This window comes from Durio zibethinus, chromosome 14 (genome assembly GCF_047325235.1).
Source record: "Durio zibethinus cultivar Kanyao isolate XHJ-2024 chromosome 14, ASM4732523v1, whole genome shotgun sequence".
Lineage (NCBI taxonomy): Eukaryota > Viridiplantae > Streptophyta > Magnoliopsida > Malvales > Malvaceae > Durio > Durio zibethinus.
In genome coordinates this window covers 2,019,050-2,042,845 of record NC_143175.1, presented here as the reverse complement: position 1 = coordinate 2,042,845, position 23,796 = coordinate 2,019,050, and the positions used below count along the sequence as shown (strand labels likewise).

The following is a 23,796-nucleotide window of genomic DNA, read 5'->3' as shown; positions in this document are numbered from 1 at the left end:
TGATGGTAATGATGCTGATAAAATTGTTACTATCACGGATGACTTCTTTATTTTATATGATGATGATGTTGTTAATCTTGCACCCATCTAGTTGGGTGATTGATATTGGTGCCATAATTCATACTATTTCTCGAAAGAATTACTTTGCATCTTACACATTTGGTGATTTTAAGAGTGTTAGAATGAGTAATAATGGCTCAACAAAAGCCATTGGTATGAGAGATGTGTTCTTGGAGACCAATAATGGCACTACATTGGTCTTGTAAAATATTAAATATATTTTCGATATTTGCATGAATTTTATTTTTGCAAAAAAGCTTGATGATGAAGAGTTTTGCAACACCTTTTGTATTGGTCAATGAAAGTTCACTAAAGGTTCTATGATTTTCACTAGGGGTCCAAAGTGCTCCTTATTGTATTTGATGCAAGCTAAGGTATTTGATTCCATTATTAATACAATAGATCATGATAATACAATTAAGTTTTGGCATAAGCGATTTAGTCACATGAACGAAAAGGGCTTAAAGATTTTGGTCAAGAAAAATTTTTTTTCTGGGGTGAAGAATGTATCCTTGAAAAAGTGTAATCATTGCTTGACAGAAAAATAAACTAGAGTTGTATTCAAGACATCCCTCCATAAAAAAAGTCAGGTATACTTGATTTAGTATATTGATGTTTATAGTCCTATAAGAACAAAAACACTTGGTGGTTTCATCTATTTTGTGACTTTTATAAATGATCAATTAGGAAAAATATGGGCTTATACCTTGAAATCAAAAGACAAAGTGTTAGATATGTCTAAACAATTTCATGCTTTAGTTAAAAGAGAAACAGGTTTGAAATTAAAATATATAAAGATTGATAATGGGGGTGAGTACATTGAAACTTTTGATGAGTATTGCAGATAGCAGGGTATTAAACATTAAAGGTCACATTCTAAAACTCTTCAGTTGAATGGGTTAACTAAAATGATAAATATGACACTAATAAAAATAGTGAAATATTTACTTTCACAAGCACAGTAATTAAAATCTTTTTGGGGGTAAAGCTTTAACTATAGTTGTACATGTTTTGAATCTTTCACCATGTGTTTTTCTAGATTTTAATGTTTCAGATAAAGTTTGGTCAAACAATGATGTGTCCTATGATCATTTGCACACCTTTGGATGCAAGGCTTTTGTGTATATTCCTAAAGATAAGAGATCCAAACTTGATGTCAAAACTAGAGAATGTATGTTCTTTGGTTATGGCCAGGATGAGTTTGGCTATAAATTTTATGATCCAGTGTAGAAAAAACTTATGAAAAGTAGGGATATTGTTTTTGTTGAAAATTAGACTATATAAGATATTCAGAAGACTGATACTTCAATTCCATGATGTAGTGATGGTTTGATTGACTTAGATCTAGTTCCTCTAATATATATGCCTATAGAAGTTAAAAATGTTAAGAATAACCAACATAATACAAGTGATGTTGATATTTATCCTACATAGGTTGAAATGGGTGATGGTACTCATAAATAATCACCTATATCAGAGGTTCAATCAGAGGTTTTACCAGAAGTTCCACTCAAAAAGTTTACTAGAGATTGACAACATTTTCACACAGCATTCTATTGATGAGTTTATGTTACTAAATGATAGGGAAAAACCTAAATGTTATGCAGAGGCCATAGAAGATAAACATAAGGAAAACTGAGTTGATGCCATACAAGATAAGATAAAGTTTTTGTATGAGAATAATACTTTTTAGCTAGTAAAACTACCAAGGGAAAAGCTTAAAGTTTGTCATTTGATTGTCGAATGGTAATTCTCTCCACATAGTTGGAAAATGGAATATTTGTTTCCTCTATGTGGAGGTGGCCTAAAACCAAAACCCATTCATCAAAGACATTTTAGTCTTTTCATGCTTGGTTATAGGTTTTTAAACTCTTATACGGCTGAAAAAGAAATAAAAAAAGTGGTGTGGTGGCAATAAAGAAAAAAAATGAGAAAATAGGGTTTTGTACAGTTTCGATCAAGTAGTTTGATCGAGGTCAATCCGTTGTCTGATTGAGCTAAAATTTTATCAATATGTTCACGATTCATTATTCTTCAGTCTAACGATGGAGATCAGATTTTGAGTTTTTTACCTACTAATTTGGTGAGTATTTATTAATCTTTAAATTTGCTAAGACTTTTTTAATTTTTTCTTGCAAGATTATTTATTTACCAAGATTGTTTAATTTTAAGACATTGTGATTGTATATCTCCAATTTTAGTTAGAAAGAACTTTATATTCTCATTATTTAATAATGAAGATTATTTACTACTTTTCATGTTTTTTATTCTTTATTTTGAGGAGGTTTTTCACATAAATTACTTGTATCCTTGTGCTTGTGGTTGGTGATTATTTGTTAGCTTTATTTCTTTGATTCCTGCTAGATTTACATAAGATAGAGATAATTTGCTTTTTTAGGTATGTGATATATTCGATTTGAATATTATTTAAAGTTATTTTATCCCTTTAATTTTTACATAATTACAAGATGGCAACTTCAATAAAGCCCTTAATCTATTCATCTCAACATGCCCTTACATTTCAAAATTACTTATAGGTTTATAAATGTGTAATTATAAGTGGAAACATAAAATACAAGAACCAAATTTTGAAGAATTCTAGGATAGTTAATTCAAGTAAGTTTATCCTAAATTTGATAGTTCGAATATTTATGTCATATTTATTTTGTCTTAATATATCTAAAATACAAAATTTACTATATCATGTGATATGTTAAATAATAAATATATTTTTTGGTTTATGACAAATTTATATACAATATTTTTTTAATTTTAAACCATATCATTTTTGTAACTTTGAAAATTTTACCTATAAACAATAACCTTGTCTATTAATTTGCATTGTCATATATTTGCCCATGTTATAACATTCACCCCAATTTATATTAGATAAAAAAAAAATTTTCATTAAATTTGAAATTTGAAATTTTAATATTTATAATTTTTTATTTAATGATAAAAATTTTTTAAATTATGAAGTGCAAACTGAGGATGTAAATGGTTAGATTATAGAGCGGGTAGAATATTACTCATCTCTGTCTCTGAATTTTTATATTATACCCATTTTAATATTTGTACCTAATGGATATTTTAAATTTATTCTCATTCTCATTCCCACAAGTATTTAATTTAAATTTATTCTCATTCTCATTCCCACAAGTATTTAATGTGTATAGATAATCTCCACATCTATAGTATTTTTTAAAATAAAAACTAAAATTTATTTTTTTAGTTTTTTTTTTTTACTTTTACCTTGTATATTTATGTAATTTTTTTTATAAATATATATTAAAATATATTTTTTAAAAGTATATATTAATTTTAATTAATTTAAAATAATAATTTATGTTATTTAATAAGAAAATCTATTCACTAAATATAAATAAATATATATGTAGTGTATAAGACATGTGCTATATTATCTATCCCCATTCCTATACTAAACAAAAATTTAAAACGTATATCCATTTCCATTCGATCCTCATAATATAATACACATCTTCATTTTCATTAGGCTTTTAGTAAAATTGATATCCCTAGTTCAAACAAGTCAAATTCTTTCTCCTATTTAAGCTTATATTGAATTGAGATGAGTGGGAGAAAATAAAGATGAAGAAAGAGAAAAATTTTTTTAGATAATCAATAAAATGAAATAAGGAAACTGGAAGGATTAACATTTCTTGATTTCTTTCAAAAGCACAATTTTTTAATTTTCAAGAAATGTTAATCCCTCCATTTTTCTTATTTTATGATATCGATTATCTAAAAATACATCTAATGCAATCATATTTACACACTTTTAAGTTTATATAATTTTAAGTTAAATTTTATTTATTTGAAAAAAAATGATTTTAAATATTTAAATAATATATGTGATAGCTTACTCATAATACATTTTTTTAAGAGTTTTAGCACATCTATAAGATTTGTCCAATTAATTTTTATACTTATTTTCCAATTAATTTTTATACTTATTTTAAACTTTACATGTGATACAAAATTGTGTTACTGTTAAAATTGAAATGAAATAATTTTAAATTTTAGGTAATAGAATTAAATTTTAAACAATTAGTTTAAAATTTTGTTTAGAAAAGATTTTAAGAGAATGTGTCAATTCCCATTTACAAGATTTTATAATCAATTTCAAAGGTAAAAAAAAAAAAAAAGTTTTTTACTTTTACTACTTGCATTTCGCTTTCAAGAAAAAAAAAAACTAATAATATTATAAAAGAATTAAATTATAAAAAATTAATTTTAAATAAGTAAACATGATTTTAATTTATATAAAACATTTACGTTAGAATTAGTACTGTATTTTAATCATTTGCTTTTATTTATAATTAAAAAAAAAAAGCATAACGAAATCAATAATTAAAAATAAACCTTTACAGCATTTCCTAAATAAATAAATAAGACCAACAAACAATGCCTAAATAATTAAATCAATATTTTTTACCTCCATTTGTCAAAATATTTTGAAAGAGTATTGTACCAAATCAATCTTTTTCCTTCACTCTAACATCCATGAATTATCAAAAAAATTTTATAAGAACCAAGCATACACTTTTAAATAAATAAAATATTCAAAGTTTTTATAAAAATTTCAGAAATAAAAAATATTAATTTTAACTTTTTAACAAGCAAAATGCATAAATTATTAAAAATATAATAAAAAAATTATGCATCTCGTATATCAAAAATTATAGAAGTATAAGAAAAAATTTAGTGCATCTCATAAGTTAAAAAATTATTTTTTTACAAACATAAAGTTTCAAAAATAGAGAAATATAACTAACATTGAAAGTATCCTTAAAAAATAAATTATGATTTTCTAATATATGTAGTATTTGATCTTTTTAAATTTTTTAAAAAAATCAAATAATAAATTATTATTACGAAATTTTTAAAAATAAAAATTATATTTTAAAATTTTTAAAATTAAAATAACATATATTTAAACTATTAAAAAATTCATTTTATAATATCACTAAGATTTTTGAGGTTTAAAAAGATATATATTTATATTATTAAGAAGCATATTTCAAAAGATAATATATAACCATATTTGAAAATTTTAAATTGAAAAATATATATCTTTAGTTATTTGAAAATACATTTTTTAAAAAATACCAACAACTTAAAAATAAATTGATCTTTTACTTAAATTTAAAAGTTTGAGATAATTAAATAATTTTTAAATATATTTTTATAAAAAATTAAAAAATATTTTATATATTATTATAAAAAAAGTTAAAACGTATCCAGAAAGAAATGATCCATTTAAAAATAAACATAAATAAAATTAGTCCGGTTTCTATACGATGCCAAAAAACCATAATGGACGTTACAGAAAACTACAGTAATGTGAACGCTCACCAGGTACCTCCCACACCAGTCACCACTTACCAGCGTGGTCCAATCAATGACATTACTGCCGGGGAGAATCTTGCAAAGCAGACAAAAGGTGTTGATAAAAGCAAGCTTGTGTTGTATCCACAAGAATCTACCGGCACTAATCAAAGTTGAATCAAATGGAGGCAATATTTCCAATTAAAATATCAAAGTAGTTTAAGAACCAGGAAGTGCTTAGCCAAAGGAAATTTCACTTTCCATGGGCGGAAGTGGTTTTCCAACAATACTTTATTAATATATTCTCCTTCACACTGTTTGCGGAGGGAGGGAATTGAAAAAACAAGTGAAAAAAATTAAGAAGGCTGCTCAAATGTCACTATAATTAGGCCTCTAACAATTAACATGATCAAACAAGTGGATAAAAAAAAATTACTAAATTCTTCTCTCTCCACTCACTATTGGACTCACTTTTGGCCCTTTTAGTCTTTTCAAATCTCAAAACCGACGTTCAAATTACCCAGTGAATTAAATTCAATTCTGGTTTCTCTGCTTACGACCTTCGATCCTAGCTGTAGAATGAATTATTGTTTCCTCACTCTTTGAAGATATGGCCGAGGCAATTGTTTCCACGATCCTGGAGCAGCTGTCTGCAATCACCATTGACAAAGCAAGCGAAGCGTGGAGGCTGGTGAGAGGTGTTGAGAAAGAGGTCAAAAGGCTTGAGAGCAATTTCAAGGCAATCCAGTACGAGCTTGAAGATGCGGAGGAAAAACAATATGTGGACAAACGTCTGAAATCTTGGTTAGAAAGGTTCAAACAAGTTTCTTATGACATGGAAGATGCATTGGACGACTGGAAAACTGCTGTCCAGAAGTTGCAAAAAGCAGATCATGGAGTTGGAACCAGTACTACTGTTCCGAAGCGGAAGTTGTGTCCCTTTGTTTCATGGTTTTCCTTCGGTTCTAAAGTCGATAGGCGACATGAGATTGCTACCAGAATAAAAGATATCAATGAAGAGCTTGACCAGATTGTTAAAGACAAAGATAAGTTTGAATTGGTAAAAAGAGAAATTATTCAGCTACCAAAACGGCCAGAAAGCACTTCTTTTGTGGATGTGTCAAAGTTATACGGTCGAGATGAGGTCAAAGAAGACATAATAAGGACATTGCTGAGTGGAACTAGTGAAGAAGAAGAAGTAATTTCCGTTCCTACAGTCACTATTGTAGGGATGGGAGGAATAGGGAAAACAGCTCTTGCCCAACTGATTTATAATGACCCCAGAATTCAGACCCATTTTGACAAAAAAATTTGGGTGTGTGTATCAGATCCCTTTGATCTTAGCCAAATTGCAAGAGCAATCCTTGAAGATCTCGATCCAACAATATCCCTTCAAAATACAACTTCATTGCAAACCCTTTTAAGCAAGATCCGTGAAAAAATTAAAGAAACGAAATTCTTTCTTGTTCTGGATGATGTGTGGGCGGACGATGGACAAGATTGGGAACAACTAAAAGCTACTTTCCAATCTGTCATGTTGGGAAGTAAGATTTTAGTAACTACTCGTAAGGATTCAGTTGCAAACCACTTGGAATCCTCCCATGTCTTTCATTTAGATCTATTGTCTGAGGAGATATGTTGGTTGATACTTTATCAAAAAGCATTTACTGGAAGGAAACAGATTGGCTGTGCAAATTTAGTGGACATTGGAAGGGAAATTGCAAAGAAGTGCAAAGGTTTACCACTTGCTGCAAAAACTTTAGGAGGTCTCCTACAAGGTAAATTACGAAGAGAAGAGTGGCAAAATGTTTTGAATAGTGAGATGTGGAAATCAAATTTTGAACAATATATTTATGCACCTTTATTGTTGAGTTATTTTGATTTGCCCTCAGCAATAAGACGATGTTTTTTGCATTGTGCAATCTTTCCGAAGGATTATGTAATTGGTAAAGATGAATTGGTCCAGCATTGGATGGCGCAAGGATATTTGAACTCTGTTGACAATTTACGAGAAGAACTCGAAGGCGAAGAATACTTCAAGTGCTTAGCCACTCGTTCTTTGTTCCAAGATTTTGACAAAGATGCTAATGGCGACATAATTTGCTGTAAGATGCATGACATTGTACATGACTTTGTCCAGTTTTTGACCAAATGCGGATTTGTCAAAGAGAAGATAGATGAAGATTTAACATTAGACTTATCTTCCAAAAAACCTCGTCATTTGAGGTTGGTGACTGAAAATTGCAGCTCTTCTCCTATGTCCATTTATGGCACAGAAAAATTGCGAAGCCTTGTAGCAGTTTATCATGTTAAAACAGCTTTTGGTAAAATAGCTTCTGAAGCCCCACATAACTTGCTTAGTGGATCCAAGCATCTAAGACTATTGGAGTTATGCTCATTTTGTCTAGATGCAAAAGGAATTGCTCGTGACATGGGAAATTTGATTCATTTGAGGTACCTTTGCTTGAAAGGTTGCAATAGAATAGAAACTTTGCTTGAAACAGTGTGTGAATTGCCTAATCTACAATCTTTGAATATTGAATATTGCTTTGATCTCAAGAAACTGCCAGTTGGAATCGAGAAATTGATTAACTTGAGGTATCTTTGTACTGAGGGTTGTTATGAACTGACTTACTATCCAAAAGGGATTAGTAATTTAACTTCTCTTATGAGATTAAGTAATATCAAACTGAGAGCAGATTGTAATGATCCTGATCGATTCAGTATTGGAGATTTAGAAAACTTGGACCTCCTTGGTGGAAACCTTTGTGTTGAGCTGCAAGGGAATTCAATAGATCGGGAAGAGGCTAAGAGGGCCAAGCTTCACAAGAAGATACATCTCAAGCGAATGGAGATTTGGATCTGCTCTCCGCATATAAAGAAAGAGGAGGTAGTTCAAGCTTTAAACCCGCCATCCAACTTGCCTGTGGTACTGCTTGATTATGAAAAGTGGTTGATAAAGGAGAAACACAAGGAGAAACTTAAAGTTGCTCTTTATGTGCAATCAGCAGCTTTACAGTTTATAGAAGCTGCAGCCTCTGGTAAGGAAATTCGGCTCATTCTTATCTTAAATTTATAATTATATTTAAAGGCGATGAATTAAATTTAGCACTCTATTTTAAACCAATTTTACCATTGTATTTTTATTTTGGTTAAAAAAGGTCAAAATTGGATGTAAAGAAATATTATATAGAATATCTAACTTGTGATCTTTTTTAATCCAATTAAGATGTAGAGTGATAAAAATACACCTGTTCAAAGATAATTCGTAAATTTGAAAATTTTATGTTTCATTTTTATTGACCTGCTGGGATGGGGCAATTTTTGCAGGAACAAGCGACAAAACTTCTGATTGAAAGAAATAAGAAGCCAGGTAAACTTAAGGTCTGGCTTTATGAATTATGATGTCCTCCATGAAATAAACTTTACTATTCCATGACCCAATACTCTTTGCTTCATGATAGTACACCATATCTTTTGTAGGGATATTGTCGACAGAGAGAGCTGATACCTTGATGGTCAAAAAATGGAACCAACTGTTCTAGATGGCAAGAAGAAAAAAAATGTTAAATTCTATGTATGTTGCACTTGAAATAAAAAAAAAATTCTGTATGTAATTGTTCAAAATCTGTAAGACTTTGTGTGTCTGCTGCTACTTTTGGTTTATGTTTGGATTGATTTCATTTTAAACGGTTTATTCTGTAGTGTGTTCGCTTATATTTTTATTGTGTGATTTAAATGAAGACTCTACTAAATTATTCATGCCTATGCTGCAACATCTAGAAAGGTAGTTCCAGATGCATTCCCTTCATCAAGAATGCTGCTACACAATGGCTGCAAAATAATAACAGAGAAGAGACTCAGTCCCTAAACCAAGTTAGTTAACTTGAATAAGTTACATATTTATATTTGGCATCAATACCATTCGAGTCAGAAAGCAGCAGAGGTGAAGAAAACCAACAAGCACGAAATCCTGATGCCAGCAATGCTGCAAAAACAATGAGTCAATCCTGATGCTAACAATACTTGTAATTCCTGAAAATGCAATGACACAATAAGAGCCTATCACAATGGTAGGCCAAACTCTCTAAGATATTGTATACTTTTCACTCGAGTGGTGAAGAAAAACAAGAAGCACGACATATTTGAGCCATGGTTTTCAATGTAGCTCCACTGTATCGTCATCGCAACGCCTTTGCAAGCCAACATATATAGAAGACAGATCACACAACCATAAATTAGCTCCACAAGTTCAATTGTCAACTTTCTGGTCTATTCTAAATTTTCTCCATAAGACGTTTCTACATGGTTACGAGATGGCAACTTCAACAAAGCCCTTAATCCATTCATCTCAACGTGCCCTTTGCCACGGTCCACACTAACTTGTGAGCTATTGTTCGCTTTGATCCATTAATCTTACGGTTTTATCTTACAAAATATGCCTCATAAATTGAAAGGATGTGAACCCTTGTATCTCAAAATCAATTCTAGTACACAACTGATGTGAGATTGATGGCTCCTCTCTAGGATCATGATATCCTCCCCCACTCCAACAAAGGCCCACCATCCTCGGTGGCATATCGCTAGTACCCCAGAGCCAGCTCTGGTATCAAATGTTATCATCCACACTAACTTATGAGGTATTATCCGTTTTGATTCGTTAGTCTCATAATTTTATCCCACAAAAAATATCTCACAAATTAAAAAGATGTGAATTATTACATTTCAAGATCAATTTTAATACACAGCCAATATAAAATTTATGGCTCTTCTCTAGGATCATGGCACTCTTACAAAGTTCCTTATGGGTTTATAAATGTGTAATTGTAAGTTGAAACATAAAAGGCAAGAACCAAATTCAAAGGAATTCTAGGATAGTTAATTCAATTTAAATAATTTTAATTTAAATATGATAATTTGAATATTTATGTCATATTTATTTTGTCTTAATATATATAAAATACAAAAATTACTATATCATGTCAACATGTCAAATAAGAAATATATATTTTTGTTTATGACAAATTTATATATAAGTCTTTTTAAATTTTAAATTATATTATTTTCGTAACTTTTAAAATTTAACCTGTAAACAATAAACTTCTTTGTTAATTTGTAGTGGCATGTATTTGCTCATGTTATCACATTCACTCCAATTTATATTAAGATAAAATATAATTTTGATTAAATATAATTTGGATTAAATTTATAATTTATATTTTATATTTTATAATTTTTTTATTTAATGATAAAAATCTTTAAAAATTATGAAGTATAAATTAAATATGTCAATGGGTAAAGTATAGAGCAAATAGAGTATTATCCATTCTTATCTTGAAATTTTTATATTATATATATCTTCGTACTTATATCTAATAGATATTTTTAATCTATTCACATTCTCATTCTCATAAATATTTATTGAGTATGGGTAATTTTCATATCTATATTTAAAAAAAAAACCAAAATTTATTTTTTTAGCTTTTTTATTTTTATATTATATATTTATGTAATTTTTTATAAATATATATTAAAATATATTTTTATATAAAAATATATTAATTATAATTAATTTAAAGTATTAATTTATATTATTTAGTAAAAAAATTTATTTATTAAATATATATAAATATGTATGTAAGGTATGGGTTGGATGCTATATATATTATTCATCTCTATCACCGTACTAAATAAAAATTTAAAATCACATTCATTTTTATCCTCATAATATAATACTTATATTTATTTTTATTTGAATTTGAGTAAGATTGATATCTCTAGTTCAAACCAAGTCAAATCCTTTATCATCTTTAAGCTCATATTTGAATTAAGAGGAGTAGGAGAAAATAAAGGAGAAGAAAGAGAGAATATTTTTTAGATAATCAATAAAATAAAATAAGAAAAATGGAGGAATTAACATTTCTTGATTTCTTTCAAAAGCTCTTTTTTTTAAAATTTTTCCAAATTAAAAGAAAAAAAAAGGGAAAAGAAAAACAAAAATAAATTTAGATATTAAAATATCCATAAAACCTTCAATTATTTCAACGAAGTAATCCCATGACAATCCTATATAAAAACTTTCTTTAATTCTTTCAATTATGTTATCTTCGGATCATTAGCTATCATGTAAAAAACAATTAACATCTACAAACAATTTTCTCCTTAAACAATTACCTTTTTTGTTTTTTGTTGACAGGTTCCTCCTTTATACCATAATTAATTCAATGTGAAGATACGGTGAAGACATGTAAGAAAGACGACATGCACACTACTCAAAAAAGTAAAACCACAATGAACATATAGCTACCATCGTACCAGTATCATTTGTTACTGTAAGAGATGTATAGACATGTAAGAAAGCATGTAATCACGTAAAGTAAACCATAAAAAAATTGAGAATGTGAGTGTTCAATATACTTTACACAATAATCGAGTGTCATCGTTGTTATTAATCATCATACTAACACCTTAACTATTTTAAATCCCAAAATCTTAGTTTACCACATTTGCATAATTACACAAAAACAAAGTGAACTAATAAATTCAAAGGATAGAATTAGTAAAAAATATTATGATAAATTATTTTTTTCATTTTTTAATTAAACAATAATTATTAAAATTCATTTTATTTCTTTTATTAATTTTAATTATTCATATAAAAATACATCTAATCCTTTCTTTTCTTTTAAAAAATCTTATTTTTCTTTCCTTCACTTTTTTTTCTTTTTCCTTACTTGGGAAACGCTTTCTCTTTCGGTCGCACAGAACGGACGTTACAACAACTACTATAGAGTAATGTGAACGCTCACCAGGTACTTGCTAATTCAGTCACCACTCACCAGAATGGTCCAATCAATGGCATTATTGCCAGGAAGAAGATTGGAAAGCCGACAAAAGATGTTGATAAAAGCAAGCTTGCATGATATCTTCAAGAATCTACCGACACTAATTAAAGTCAATCAAATGGAGCCAATTTTTCCAATTGAAATATCAAAGTAGTCTAGGATCATAAAGTTCCTTAATTTATCAATTATTTTGGAATTTAAATTGAAATCTCTAATGGAGATATAATGGTAAAAAAAATTACAAACTTAATTTAATTAATTTATATAATTATTTTAAAATATAATTTTTAATAAATTTAAAAATTAAATTTTAACATTTATAAATTTTATATTTAAAATTATAATTCTTTCACAAAAATAAATTATGAGGGACGCATTCTATTTATAATTTATCCATGTACATTGTTTGTTGGCTTGGTTATTGAAATTCACCAAACTTTCGTTGACATGACAGCCAATAAGATAAAACAATTGTCTCTTATTTCTACTAACTTTTACAGCAAGATTATTTATAGTCTAACATGTGATGTGTATTTTACAACAGGATATTTACAAACTTATTTGATTTTCTTTTCCACATCAAAAGTTGGCAATGACCTAGTTAGATTAGACCAGTTAATATCAATCAAATTATTTATCTAATTATCTTATTATTTGTGCAATATATAAATTATTTTTATTTATTTAAATATGTTTAGATATATAAATTAATATTATTTAATTATTATATATTCAATATAAATAAACTATAAATAATATAATTAAGATATTAAAGCTTAATAAAATTAAATTTTTAATTAAAACTTAAAAAAATTCAAAACATAAAATAAATTTTGAGAAAAAAATTAAATATCCGAAAGATTTATATATAAAATAGTATTACTTAGTACAAAAACAATCAAACAATAAATGATTATTATGAAATCTCTAAAAATAAAAATTACCTTTTAAAATTTTAAAATTAAAATGACATATATTTAAATTATTAAGAAATCCACTTTATAATATCACTACATTTAAGATTTTTTAAGTTTTAAAAGATATATATTTATATTATTAAGAAACCTATTTTAAAAAATAATATAATACTATATTTGAAATTTTTAAATTGAAAAAATATATATTTAGTTTATTTGAAAATGTATTTTTTAAAAAATAATATATTTAAATTAAATTTTATTGTTAACAACTTAAAAATAATTTAATTGATATTTCACTTAAAGTTAAAAATTTTGGACAATCAAATAAATTTTAAATATATTATTTTATAAATATTGTAAAATTAAAAAATATTTTATATATTTTTTTATATGTCTAAAAGATAAATATTCCATCTAAATAAATTTAATCAGGTTCCTATGCTTTGCCAAGAAAACATAATGAATGTTATAAAAAACTACTAAGAGATCAGGTCAAGATAAATTTTTACTTTAAATTTGATCCAATTTTAAATTTATAATATTCAAACTTGGTCGGATCTAATAATTTTTTTTTTAATGTTTGAATTTGATTCAATCTTATGTTATATAAAATTGTATTTAATTTGATTTGATTTAAATTAATAAAATATTAATTTTAAAATATAAAATAATATTTTATATATAAATATAAAATTATATATATATATATATATGAAATTAGATTGAGATAAATTTATCTAAAATTCAACTTGACATTATTATATAATTACCTATCAAAACTCAATTAAAAAAAATTGATTTTAAAAAATTAAATCAAATCAAAATCTGTCAAGCTAATATGGAACTGTCATCCTTAAATGTGGTCCAATCAACGGCATTATTGCCGGGGAGCTTGCCAAGCAGACAAAAAGATGTTGATAAACCAATAAGAAGACTGCTCAAATATCAATATAATTAGGCTTCTAACGACTAACATGGGCAAACAAATTGATAAAAAAAATTTCCTCTGTTACTAAAAGTAAATTCTAAATGCACTATATTTTTTCTCTTCACACTCTTATTTTTTTCAAAAATTTTTATTAATAAAATTCTTTAATTATTTTTCTTACAAGTTTTTGAATATAAATAATCGATCAGTTTTATGATTTGAAAAAAATTATTTTAGAAAAGTTATATATATTATCAAAAATAAATTTTTTGAAAATCTATTTTCACAAAGGAGGAGAGTAAAATTTTAAGAAAATTATTAAAAAAATATTAAAAATTTTTATTATTTAGTGTAATAAAAAATTATAATAAGAAAAATTTATATATTTTTAAATTAATAAAAAAGATTAATTTTATTATTTTGATATTGGAGAAAGAATAAAATCTTTTGAAATTTAATAAATTAAAGATAAAGTAGTGAATGCAATTTTTTAAAATTTAAATTTATCATTTTTTAAAAAATTTATCTTTTTGTATTGATTATTAAAATTTTAAAATAGTTTTAACTAAAGTGAACTTCATGAAAAAATCTCTCTGTCTATTTATCATGATGAATTTTTTCGATTAACATATTAAATTTTTTAAAAAATTATATAATATTTAATAACATTATTTGTATAATTTAAAAGGATTTAAATTTTCATATTTTGATCATACTTAATAATTTTTTTATTATTATTTGTTTAGGGTCTCATAAGTTTTTTAAATCAAAATAATAAAATTAACTTTATTTTTATTAATTTTAAAATTTATGATTTTCTAATAATAAAATTTTAAATTATTTTAATTAATAAAATTTTTAATAAAATCCCTTTTTATTATTTTTCTTAAAATTTTTTTTCTTCTTTACATAATTTTATTTTTGATAAATTTTAAAATTTATTAAATATGAATATTTAAAAATTTATAAAATAAATAATTAAATAATTTCGCTAAAAAAATTTATGAAAAAAAATGTGTAAAGAGAAAAAAAAAGTTGCATTTGGAAGCACCTGTTACTAAAGCAAAAAGAAATGCTTCCACGACCTCGCAAAACTGAAGCCATTGTGGTTGGTGGAAAAACAATGAATTAAAAAATTTGCTCTCTCCACTCCCTATTGGACTCACTTTTGGTCCTTTTGAGCCTTTTGAAATCTCAAAACCAGCGTTCAAATTACCCAGTTCAGTTAATTTCAATTCTGGTTTCTCTACTTACGACGATCGATCCTAGCTATAGAATCAATTATTGCTTCCTCGCTTTTTGAAGATATGGCCGAGGCAATTGTTTCCACGATCTTGGGGCAGCTGTCTGCAACCACGATTGACAAAGCAAGCGAACCGTGGAGGCTGGTGAGAGGTGTTGAGAAAGAGGTCGAAAGGCTTGAGAGCAATTTCAAGAAAATCCAGTACGAGCTTGAAGATGCGGAGGAAAAACAGTATGTGGACAAAGTCTGAAACCTTGGTTAGAAAGGTTCAAACAAGTTTCTTATGTCATGGAAGATTTATTGGACGACCGGAAAACTGCTGTCCAGCAGTTGCAAACAGCAGATCATGGAGTTGAAACCGGTACTACTTCTGTTCGGAAGAGGAAGCTACGTCCCTTTGATTCATTGTTTTCCTTTGGTTCTAAAGTCGTTAGGCGTCATGATATTGCTAACAGAATAAAAGATATCAACGAAGCTTGACCAGATTGTTAAAGACAAAGATGGGTTTGAATTGATAAAAAAAGAAACTAAGCCACTCAAACTGCCAGAAAGCACTTCTTTTGTTGATGTGTCAAAGTTATACGGTCGAGATGGGGAGAAAGGAGACATAATAAGGAGATTGCTGTGTGGAACTGGTGAAGAAGAAGAAGGGATTTCCATTCCTACCATCACTATTTTAGGGATGGGAGGAATAGGGAAAACAGCTCTTGCCCACATCCCTTTGATCTTAGCCAAATTGCAAGAGCAATCCTTGAAGGTCTTGACTCAACAATATCACTTCAAAATACAACTCCATTGCAAACCCTTTTGAGTAAGATCAGTGAAAACATTAAAGACAAGAAATTCTGTCTTGTTCTGGATGATGTGTGGAAAGATCATGGTCAAGATTGGGAACAACTAAAAGCTACTTTCCAATCTGTCATGTTGGGAAGTAGGATTTTAGTAACTACTCGTAAGGATTCTGTTGCAAAGCACTTGGAATCCTCCCATGTCGTTCATTTAAATCTATTGTCTGAGGAGATATGTTGGTTGATACTTTCTCAAAAGGCATTTATTGGAATGAGCCAGATGGACCGTGAAAATTTAGAATACATTGGAAGGAAAATTGCAAAGAAGTGCAAAGGTTTACCGCTCGCTGCAAAAATTTAGGAGGTCTCCCGCAAGATAAATTAAAAAGAGAAGAGTGGGAAAATGTTTTGAGTAGTGAGATATGGAAATCAGATTTTGCACAAGATTTTATACACCTTTATTGTTGAGTTATAATGATTTTTCCTTTGCAATAAGACGATGTTTCTTGTACCGTGCAATCTTTCTGAAGGATTATGTAATTGGTAAAGATGAATTGGTCCAGCAATCGATGGCGCAAGATATTTGAACTCTGTTGACAATTTAAGAGAAGAACTCAAAGGCGAAGAATACTTCAAGTGCTTAGCAACTCGTTCTTTTTTCCAAGATTTTAACAAAGATGCTAATGGCGACATAATTTGCTGTAAGATGCATGACATGGTAACATGACTTTGTCCAGTTTTTGACCAAGTGCAGATTTGTTACAGAGAAGATAGTTGAAGATTTAACATTAGACTTATCTTCCAAAAAACCACGTCATATGAGGTTGGTGGTTGAAAATTGCAGCTCTTCTCCTATGTCCATTTATGGCACAGAAAAATTGCGAAGCCTTGTAGCAGTTTGTCATGGATTTGATAAAATAGCTTCTGAAGCCTCACATAACTTGTTTAGTAGATCCAAGCATCTAAGACTATTGGAGTTTGGCTCGTTTTGTTTAGAGGAATCGCTCGTGACATAACAAATTTGGTTCATTTGAGGTGCCTTAGCTTGATACATTGCGATGGAATAGAAACTTTGACTGAAGCAGTGTGTGAATTGCCTAAAATAAAATCCTTGAATCTTCGAAGATGCAATAGTCTTGTGAAACTGCCAGTTGCAATCGGAAAATTGATTAACTTAAAGTATCTTTGTACTGAGGGTTGTTATCGTCTGACTTGCTATCCAAAAGGGATTAGTAATTTAACTTCTCTTGGTAGATTAAGTGGTATCAGAATGAGAGCAGATTGTAATGATGCTGATCAATTCAGTATTGGAAATCTAGAAAACTTGGACCTCTTTGGTGGAAAGCTTTGTGTTGACCTGACAGGGGATGCAATAGATTGGGATGAGGCTAAGAGGGCCAAGCTTCACAAGAAGATATATCTCAAGCAAATGGAGATTTGGATCGGCTCTCCGCATATAAAGGAAGAGGAGGTAGTTCAAGCTTTAAACCCACCGTCCAACTCGCCTGTAAAACTGTGTGATTATAAAAGCTGGCGTCAAAGGCATCATATTGTAAAACTTGGACCTCCTTGGTGGAAAGTTTTGTGTTGACCTGACAGGGGATGCAATAGATTGGGATGAGGCTAAGAGGGCCAAGCTTCACAAGAAAATATATCTCAAGCAAATGGAGATTTGGATCAACTCTCTGCATATAAATGACGAGGAGGTAGTTCAAGCTTTAAACCCACCGTCCAACTCGCCTGTAAAACTGTGTGATTATAAAAGCTGGCGTCAAAGAAAACATCATATTGTAAATCTTTGTGAAAGGCAAGAGGTGAGGAAATTAGGCTCATTCTTCTCTTAAATTGATCATTCTATTTAAAGGAGATCGAACTAAATTTAGCACTCTTTTTTAAAGCAACTTTGTCATTGTATTTTTAATTTGGTTAAAAAAAGGTCAAAATTGAATGTAAAGAAATTATTTTATAGAATATCCAACTTTTGATCATTTTTAATAAAATTAAGGTGTAGAGTGGTAAAATTATTAAAAAATTTTATTATTGAGTGTAATAAAAAAGTTATTATAAGAAAATTTTATAAATTTTACAATTAATAAAAAAATTAATTTTATTAATTTTATTTTGGAGAAAGAATAAAATCTTTTGAAATATAAGAAATTAAAAATAAAATAATAAATGTAATTTTTTAAATTTAAAATTTATCATTTTTTTAAAAATATTTCTTTTGTATTGATTATTAAAATTTTAAAATAATTTTAACTGAAGTAAACTTCGTAGAAAAATTTCTCATCTACTTATCATGATAAGTTTCTTCGGCTAAAATATTATATTTTGATAAAATTATATAATATTAAATAGTATTATTTGTACAATTTCAAAAGATTTCAATTCTCATATTTTGATAAGATCTAATAATTTTTTTATTATTATTTGTTTAAAGTCTCATAAATTTTTTTTTTAAAATCAATATAATAAAATTAATTTTCTTTGTATTAATTTTAAAATTTAGATTTTTTAATAATAATTTTTTAATTACACTAATTAATAAAAATTTTAATAAAATCCCTTTTATAATTTTTCTTAAAATTTTATTTTCTTCTTTTACAAAATTTTATTTTTGATAAATTATAAAATTTATTAAATATGAATATTTAAAAATTTATAAAAAAATTAATTAAATAATTTCGGTTAGAAAATTTATGAAAAAAAAAAGAAGTTGCATTTGGAAGCACCCGTTACCAGAACAAAAAGAAATACTTGCACGACCTCCAAAACTGAAGCCAATGTGGCTGGTGGAAAACCAATGAATTAAAAATTCTTCTCTCTATTGGACTCACTTTTGGTTCTTTTCAGTCTTTTGAAATTTCAAAACCAGTGTTCAAATTACCCAGTTCAGTTAACTTCAATTCTGGTTTCTCTACTTATGACCATCGATCCTAGCTATAGAATCAATTATTGTTTCCTCACTCTCTGAATATATATGGCCGAGGCACTTGTTTCCACGATCTTGCAGCAGCTGACTGCAATCACGACAGACAAAGCAAGCGAAGCGTGGGAGCTGGTGAGGGGTGTTGAGAAAGAAGTCAAAAGACTTGAAAGCAATTTTAAGGCAATGCAGTACGAGCTTGAAGATGCGGAGGATAAACAATATGTGGACAAACGTCTGAAACATTGGTTAGAAAGGTTCACACAAGTTTCTTATGACATGGAAGATGTATTGGACGACTGGAAAACTGCTGTCCAGCAGTTGCAAAAAGCAGATCATGGAGTTGGAACCAGTACTACTGTTCCGAAGTGGAAGGTTTGTCCCTTTGTTTCATGCTTTTCCTTTGGTTCTAAAGTCGTTAGGCGTCATGAGATTGCTACCAGAATAAAAGATATCAATGAAGAGCTTGACCAGATTGTTAAAGACAAAGATAAGTTTGAATTGGTAAAAAGAGAAATTATTAAGCTACCAAAACGGCCAGAAAGCACTTCTTTTGTGGATGTGTCAAAGTTATACGGTCGAGATGGGGAGAAAGAAGACATAATAAGGAGATTGCTGTGTGGAACTAGTGAAGAAGAAGGGATTTCCATTCCTACCATCACTATTGTAGGGATGGGAGGAATAGGGAAAACAGCTCTTGCCCAACTGATTTATAATGACCCCAGAATTCGGACCCATTTCGACAAAAAAATTTGGGTGTGTGTATCAGATCCCTTTGATCTTAGCCAAATTGCAAGAGCAATTCTTGAGGGTCTTGACTTAACAATATCACTTCAAAATACAACTCCATTGCAAACCCTTTTGAGCAAGATCAGTGAAAACATTAAAGAAAAAAAATTGTTTCTTGTTCTGGATGATGTGTGGACAGATCGTGGTCAAGATTGGGAACAACTAAAAGCTGCTTTCCAATCTGTCATGTTGGGAAGTAGGATTTTAATAACTACTCGTAAGGAATCAGTTGCAAAACACTTGGAATCCTCCCATGTCTTACAGTTAGATCCATTGTCTGAGGAGATATGTTGGTGGATACTTTCTCAAAAAGCATTTACTGGAAGGAACCAGATTGGCTGTGAAAATTTAGTGGACATTGGAAGGGAAATAGCAAAGAAGTGCAAAGGTTTACCGCTTGCTGCAAAAACTTTAGGAGGTCTTCTGCAAGATAAATTACGAAGAGAAGAGTGGCAAAATGTTTTGAATAGTGAGATATGGAAATCAGATTTTGAACAATATATTTATGCACCTTTATTGTTGAGTTATTTTGATTTGCCCTCAGCAATAAGACGATGTTTTTTGTATTGTGCAATCTTTCCCAAGGACTATGTAATTGGTAAAGATGATTTGGTCCAGCATTGGATGGCACAAGGATATTTGAACTCTGTTGACAATTTAGGGGCAGAATTAGAAGGTGAACATCACTTCAAGTGCTTAGCATCTCATTCTTTTTTCCAAGATTTTGACGAAGATGCTAATGGCGACATAATTTGCTGTAAGATGCATGACATGGTACATGACTTTGTCCAGTTTTTGACCAAATGCGAATTCATCACAGAGAAGATAGATGAAGATTTAGCATTGGACTTATCTTCCAAAAATCCTCGTCATTTGAGGTTGGTGATTGAAAATTGCAGCTCTTCTCCTATGTCCATTTATGGCACAGAAAAATTGCGAAGCCTTGTAGCAGTTTGTCATGGATTTTATGTAACAGCTGAATCCTTAAAGAGCTTGTTTAGTAGATTCAAGCATCTAAGATTATTGAAGTTTGAGCGGTTGAAACTAGTAGAATACGAAATGGTTCGTGACATAGGAAATTTGATTCACTTGAGGTACCTTAGTTTGACATCTTGCTTTGGAATAACAAATTTGCCTGAAGCATTGTGCGAATTGCCTAATCTACAATCTTTGAATCTTCAACGCTGCTTTTGCCTCAAGAAACTGCCAGTTGGAATGGGGAAATTGATTAACTTGAGGTACCTTAGCTTGATATATTGCTCTGGAATAACAAATTTGCCTGAAGCAGTGTGCGAATTGTCTAATCTACATTCTTTGAATCTTCTATGCTGCGATAGTCTTGAGAAACTGCCAGCTGGAATCGGGAAATTGATTAATTTGAGGTACCTTCGTACTGAGGGTTGTCATCAACTGACTTACCACCCAAAAGGGATTAGTAATTTAACTTCTCTCACGAGATTAAGTAATATCAGAATGAGAGCAGATTGTAATGATGCTGATCAATTCAGTATTGGAGATCTAGAAAACTTGGACCTCCTTGGTGGAAATATTTGTGTTGAGCTGATAGGGAATGCAATAAATTGGGATGAGGCTAAGAGGGCCGAGCTTCACAACAAGACACATCTCAAGCAAATGGAAATTTGGATCTGCTCTCCGCATATAAAGGAAGATGAGGTACTTCAAGCTTTAAACCCACCATCCAACTTGCATGTGAAACTCGTCGATTATGAGAGTTGGTTGAAAATGAAGGAACGTAATGATGCTACTGCTGATAGGCTCAAAAAGGCTCGTGAATCAGTGAGAGCTATATTATCTGGTGAGGAAATTAGGCTCATTCTTCTCTTAAGTTTATTATGATGAATTAAATTTAGCACTCTTTTTTAAAGCAATTTTAAGATTGTATTTTTAATTTGTTTAAAAAATGGTCAATGTAAAGAAATATTATATAGAATATCTAACAGATCGTTTTTTAATCAAATTATGATGTAGAGTGGTAAAATTACATCCGTTCAAAGATGATGCGTAAATTTAAAATTTTCATGTTTATTTTTATTGATCTGCAGCAAGGATAGAACAACGTTTGGCAGAAAGTAGGGAGAATACTTCTGATTGAAAGAAACAAGAAGCCAGGTAAACTTAAGGTCTTGCTTTATGAATTATGATGTCCTCCATGAAATAAACTTTACCATTCCATAACCCAATACTCTTTGCTCCATGATAGTACACCATATCTTTTGCTGGGATATTGTAGACAGAGTGAGCTGATACCTTGATGGTCAAAAAATGGAACCAACTGTTCTAGATGGCAAGAAAAAAAATGTTAATCTATGTGTTTTGTACTTGAAATTAAAAAAAAGAAAATTCTGTGTAATTGCTCAAAATCTGTAAGACTTTGTGTGCTGCTACTACTTTTGGTTATGTTTGGATTTGTTTCTTTTTAAACGGTTTATTCTGCAGTTTGTTCACTTATATCTTTATTGTGTGATTTAAATAAAGACTGTACTGAATTATTCATGCCTATGCTGCAACGTCTAGAAAGGGAGTTCTTGATGCATTTCATTCATCAAGAAAGCTGCTACACAATGGCTGGAAAATAATGTAAACAAGCTACATATTTATATTTGGCATCGATACCATTCGAGTCAGAAAGCAGCTGAGGTGGAGAAAACCAACAAGCACGAAATCCTGATGCTAACAATACTGCAAAAACAATGACTCAATCCTGATGCTAACAATACTTGTAATTCCTGAAAATGTAATGACACAATAAGAGTCAATCACAATGGCAGGCCAAACTCTTTAAGATATTTTATACTTTTCACTAGAGTGGTGAAGAAAAACAAGAAGGACGACATATTTGAACCATGGTTTCCAATGCAGCTTCACTGTGTTATCGTTGCAACACCTTTGCAAGCCAACATAGAAGACAGATCACACTACACCATAAATTAGCTCCACAAGTTCAATTGTCAACTACTTGGCGTAATCTAAATTTTCCACTTAAGACGTTGCTACATTTTTACTAGATGGCAACTTCAACAACATGGCCTTACATTTCAAAGTTCCTTGTGGGTTTATAAATGTGTAATTGTAAGTGGAAACATAAAAGACAAGAACCAAATTCAGAATAATTCCAGGATGGTTAATTCAATTTAAATAATTTTAACCAAAATCTGATAATTCTATATTAGTGTGGTATTTATTTCATCTTAACATACGTAAAATACAAAAATTATTATATCATTTTGATATATCAAATATGAAACATATTTTTTAGTTTTTATCAAATTTATATATAATTTTATATTAACATTTTAAATTGAAGCATTTTTTTATTTTTTTATATCATTTTTGTATTATATTTAAAATTGATAAATTTAATTAAACTCAACGGAATAAAATTTTAAACTTACGCAAGTTTTTCATAATCTTTACAAGATCTTGATTTTCTTATGTAATTTTTTGCCTTTTGATATGCTAAATCATAAATCTAAATAAAGAACATGCATCTGTTATCGAGATTCGAGAACCAATTTCATTGCCAAAGTCATAGTGCCAATAGTTCTATCAAGAATCATACAATTAAGTGAATTAAATATGCACCGTATCAACCTTAGCACATGCCTTTCCAACTTTAGTTGCCATCTCAAGCTCATAATTTATATAAAAAAATTAATTAAATAAAAAATATTTTAAGAGTTTAGTTAGATAAAATATTTTTTATTTGTAATTTTTATAGAAATAATTTTTTATTTTAATTTTTTTTACATAAAACTAACTGTTATTTGTTATTTTTTTAATAGGGTAACAAGTTATTAGTTGAATGGGAAAAACTTAGATAAAGTTAAAAGTTTCTCTTGTAAAATTCGGAAAATTTTTTATTAAAAATGATTAAATAAAAATTAAAATAAAAAAAAAGATTGAAAGGTCTAATAAGTATATACAATT

The 23,796-nt window shown here is 28.9% G+C and overlaps 2 protein-coding genes and 1 pseudogene across 5 annotated transcripts; all 3 read left to right on the top strand.

Moving 5' to 3' along the window:
* The first annotated feature begins 5,951 nt into the window (after positions 1-5,951).
* LOC111293785 (disease resistance protein RGA2-like) lies at positions 5,952-9,113 on the top strand. 2 transcript variants are annotated; one of them, XM_089743124.1, is made up of 3 exons: positions 5,952-8,450; positions 8,740-8,782; positions 8,893-9,113. In XM_089743124.1, exons 1-2 carry the CDS (start codon positions 6,020-6,022, stop codon positions 8,763-8,765), a joined length of 2,457 nt encoding a protein of 818 aa, XP_089599250.1. In that variant the 5' UTR covers positions 5,952-6,019; the 3' UTR covers positions 8,766-8,782; positions 8,893-9,113. The 2 variants fall into 2 exon arrangements, with proteins under 2 accessions (XP_089599250.1, XP_089599251.1); XM_089743125.1 differs by having other exon boundaries at positions 8,740-8,793.
* Positions 9,114-15,170: 6,057 nt separating this feature from the next.
* On the top strand, positions 15,171-18,166 carry LOC111294634 (putative disease resistance protein RGA3; annotated as a pseudogene).
* Positions 18,167-18,670: 504 nt separating this feature from the next.
* On the top strand, positions 18,671-22,317 carry LOC111293784 (putative disease resistance protein RGA1). 3 transcript variants are annotated; one of them, XM_089743123.1, is made up of 3 exons: positions 18,671-21,664; positions 21,912-21,978; positions 22,070-22,317. In XM_089743123.1, the coding sequence occupies exons 1-2, from the start codon at positions 19,114-19,116 to the stop codon at positions 21,959-21,961; spliced, it is 2,601 nt and encodes an 866-aa protein (XP_089599249.1). In that variant the 5' UTR covers positions 18,671-19,113; the 3' UTR covers positions 21,962-21,978; positions 22,070-22,317. The 3 variants fall into 3 exon arrangements, with proteins under 3 accessions (XP_089599249.1, XP_089599248.1, XP_089599247.1); XM_089743122.1 differs by having other exon boundaries at positions 21,912-21,979; positions 22,090-22,317; XM_089743121.1 differs by having other exon boundaries at positions 21,912-22,317.
* Positions 22,318-23,796: the final 1,479 nt, after the last annotated feature.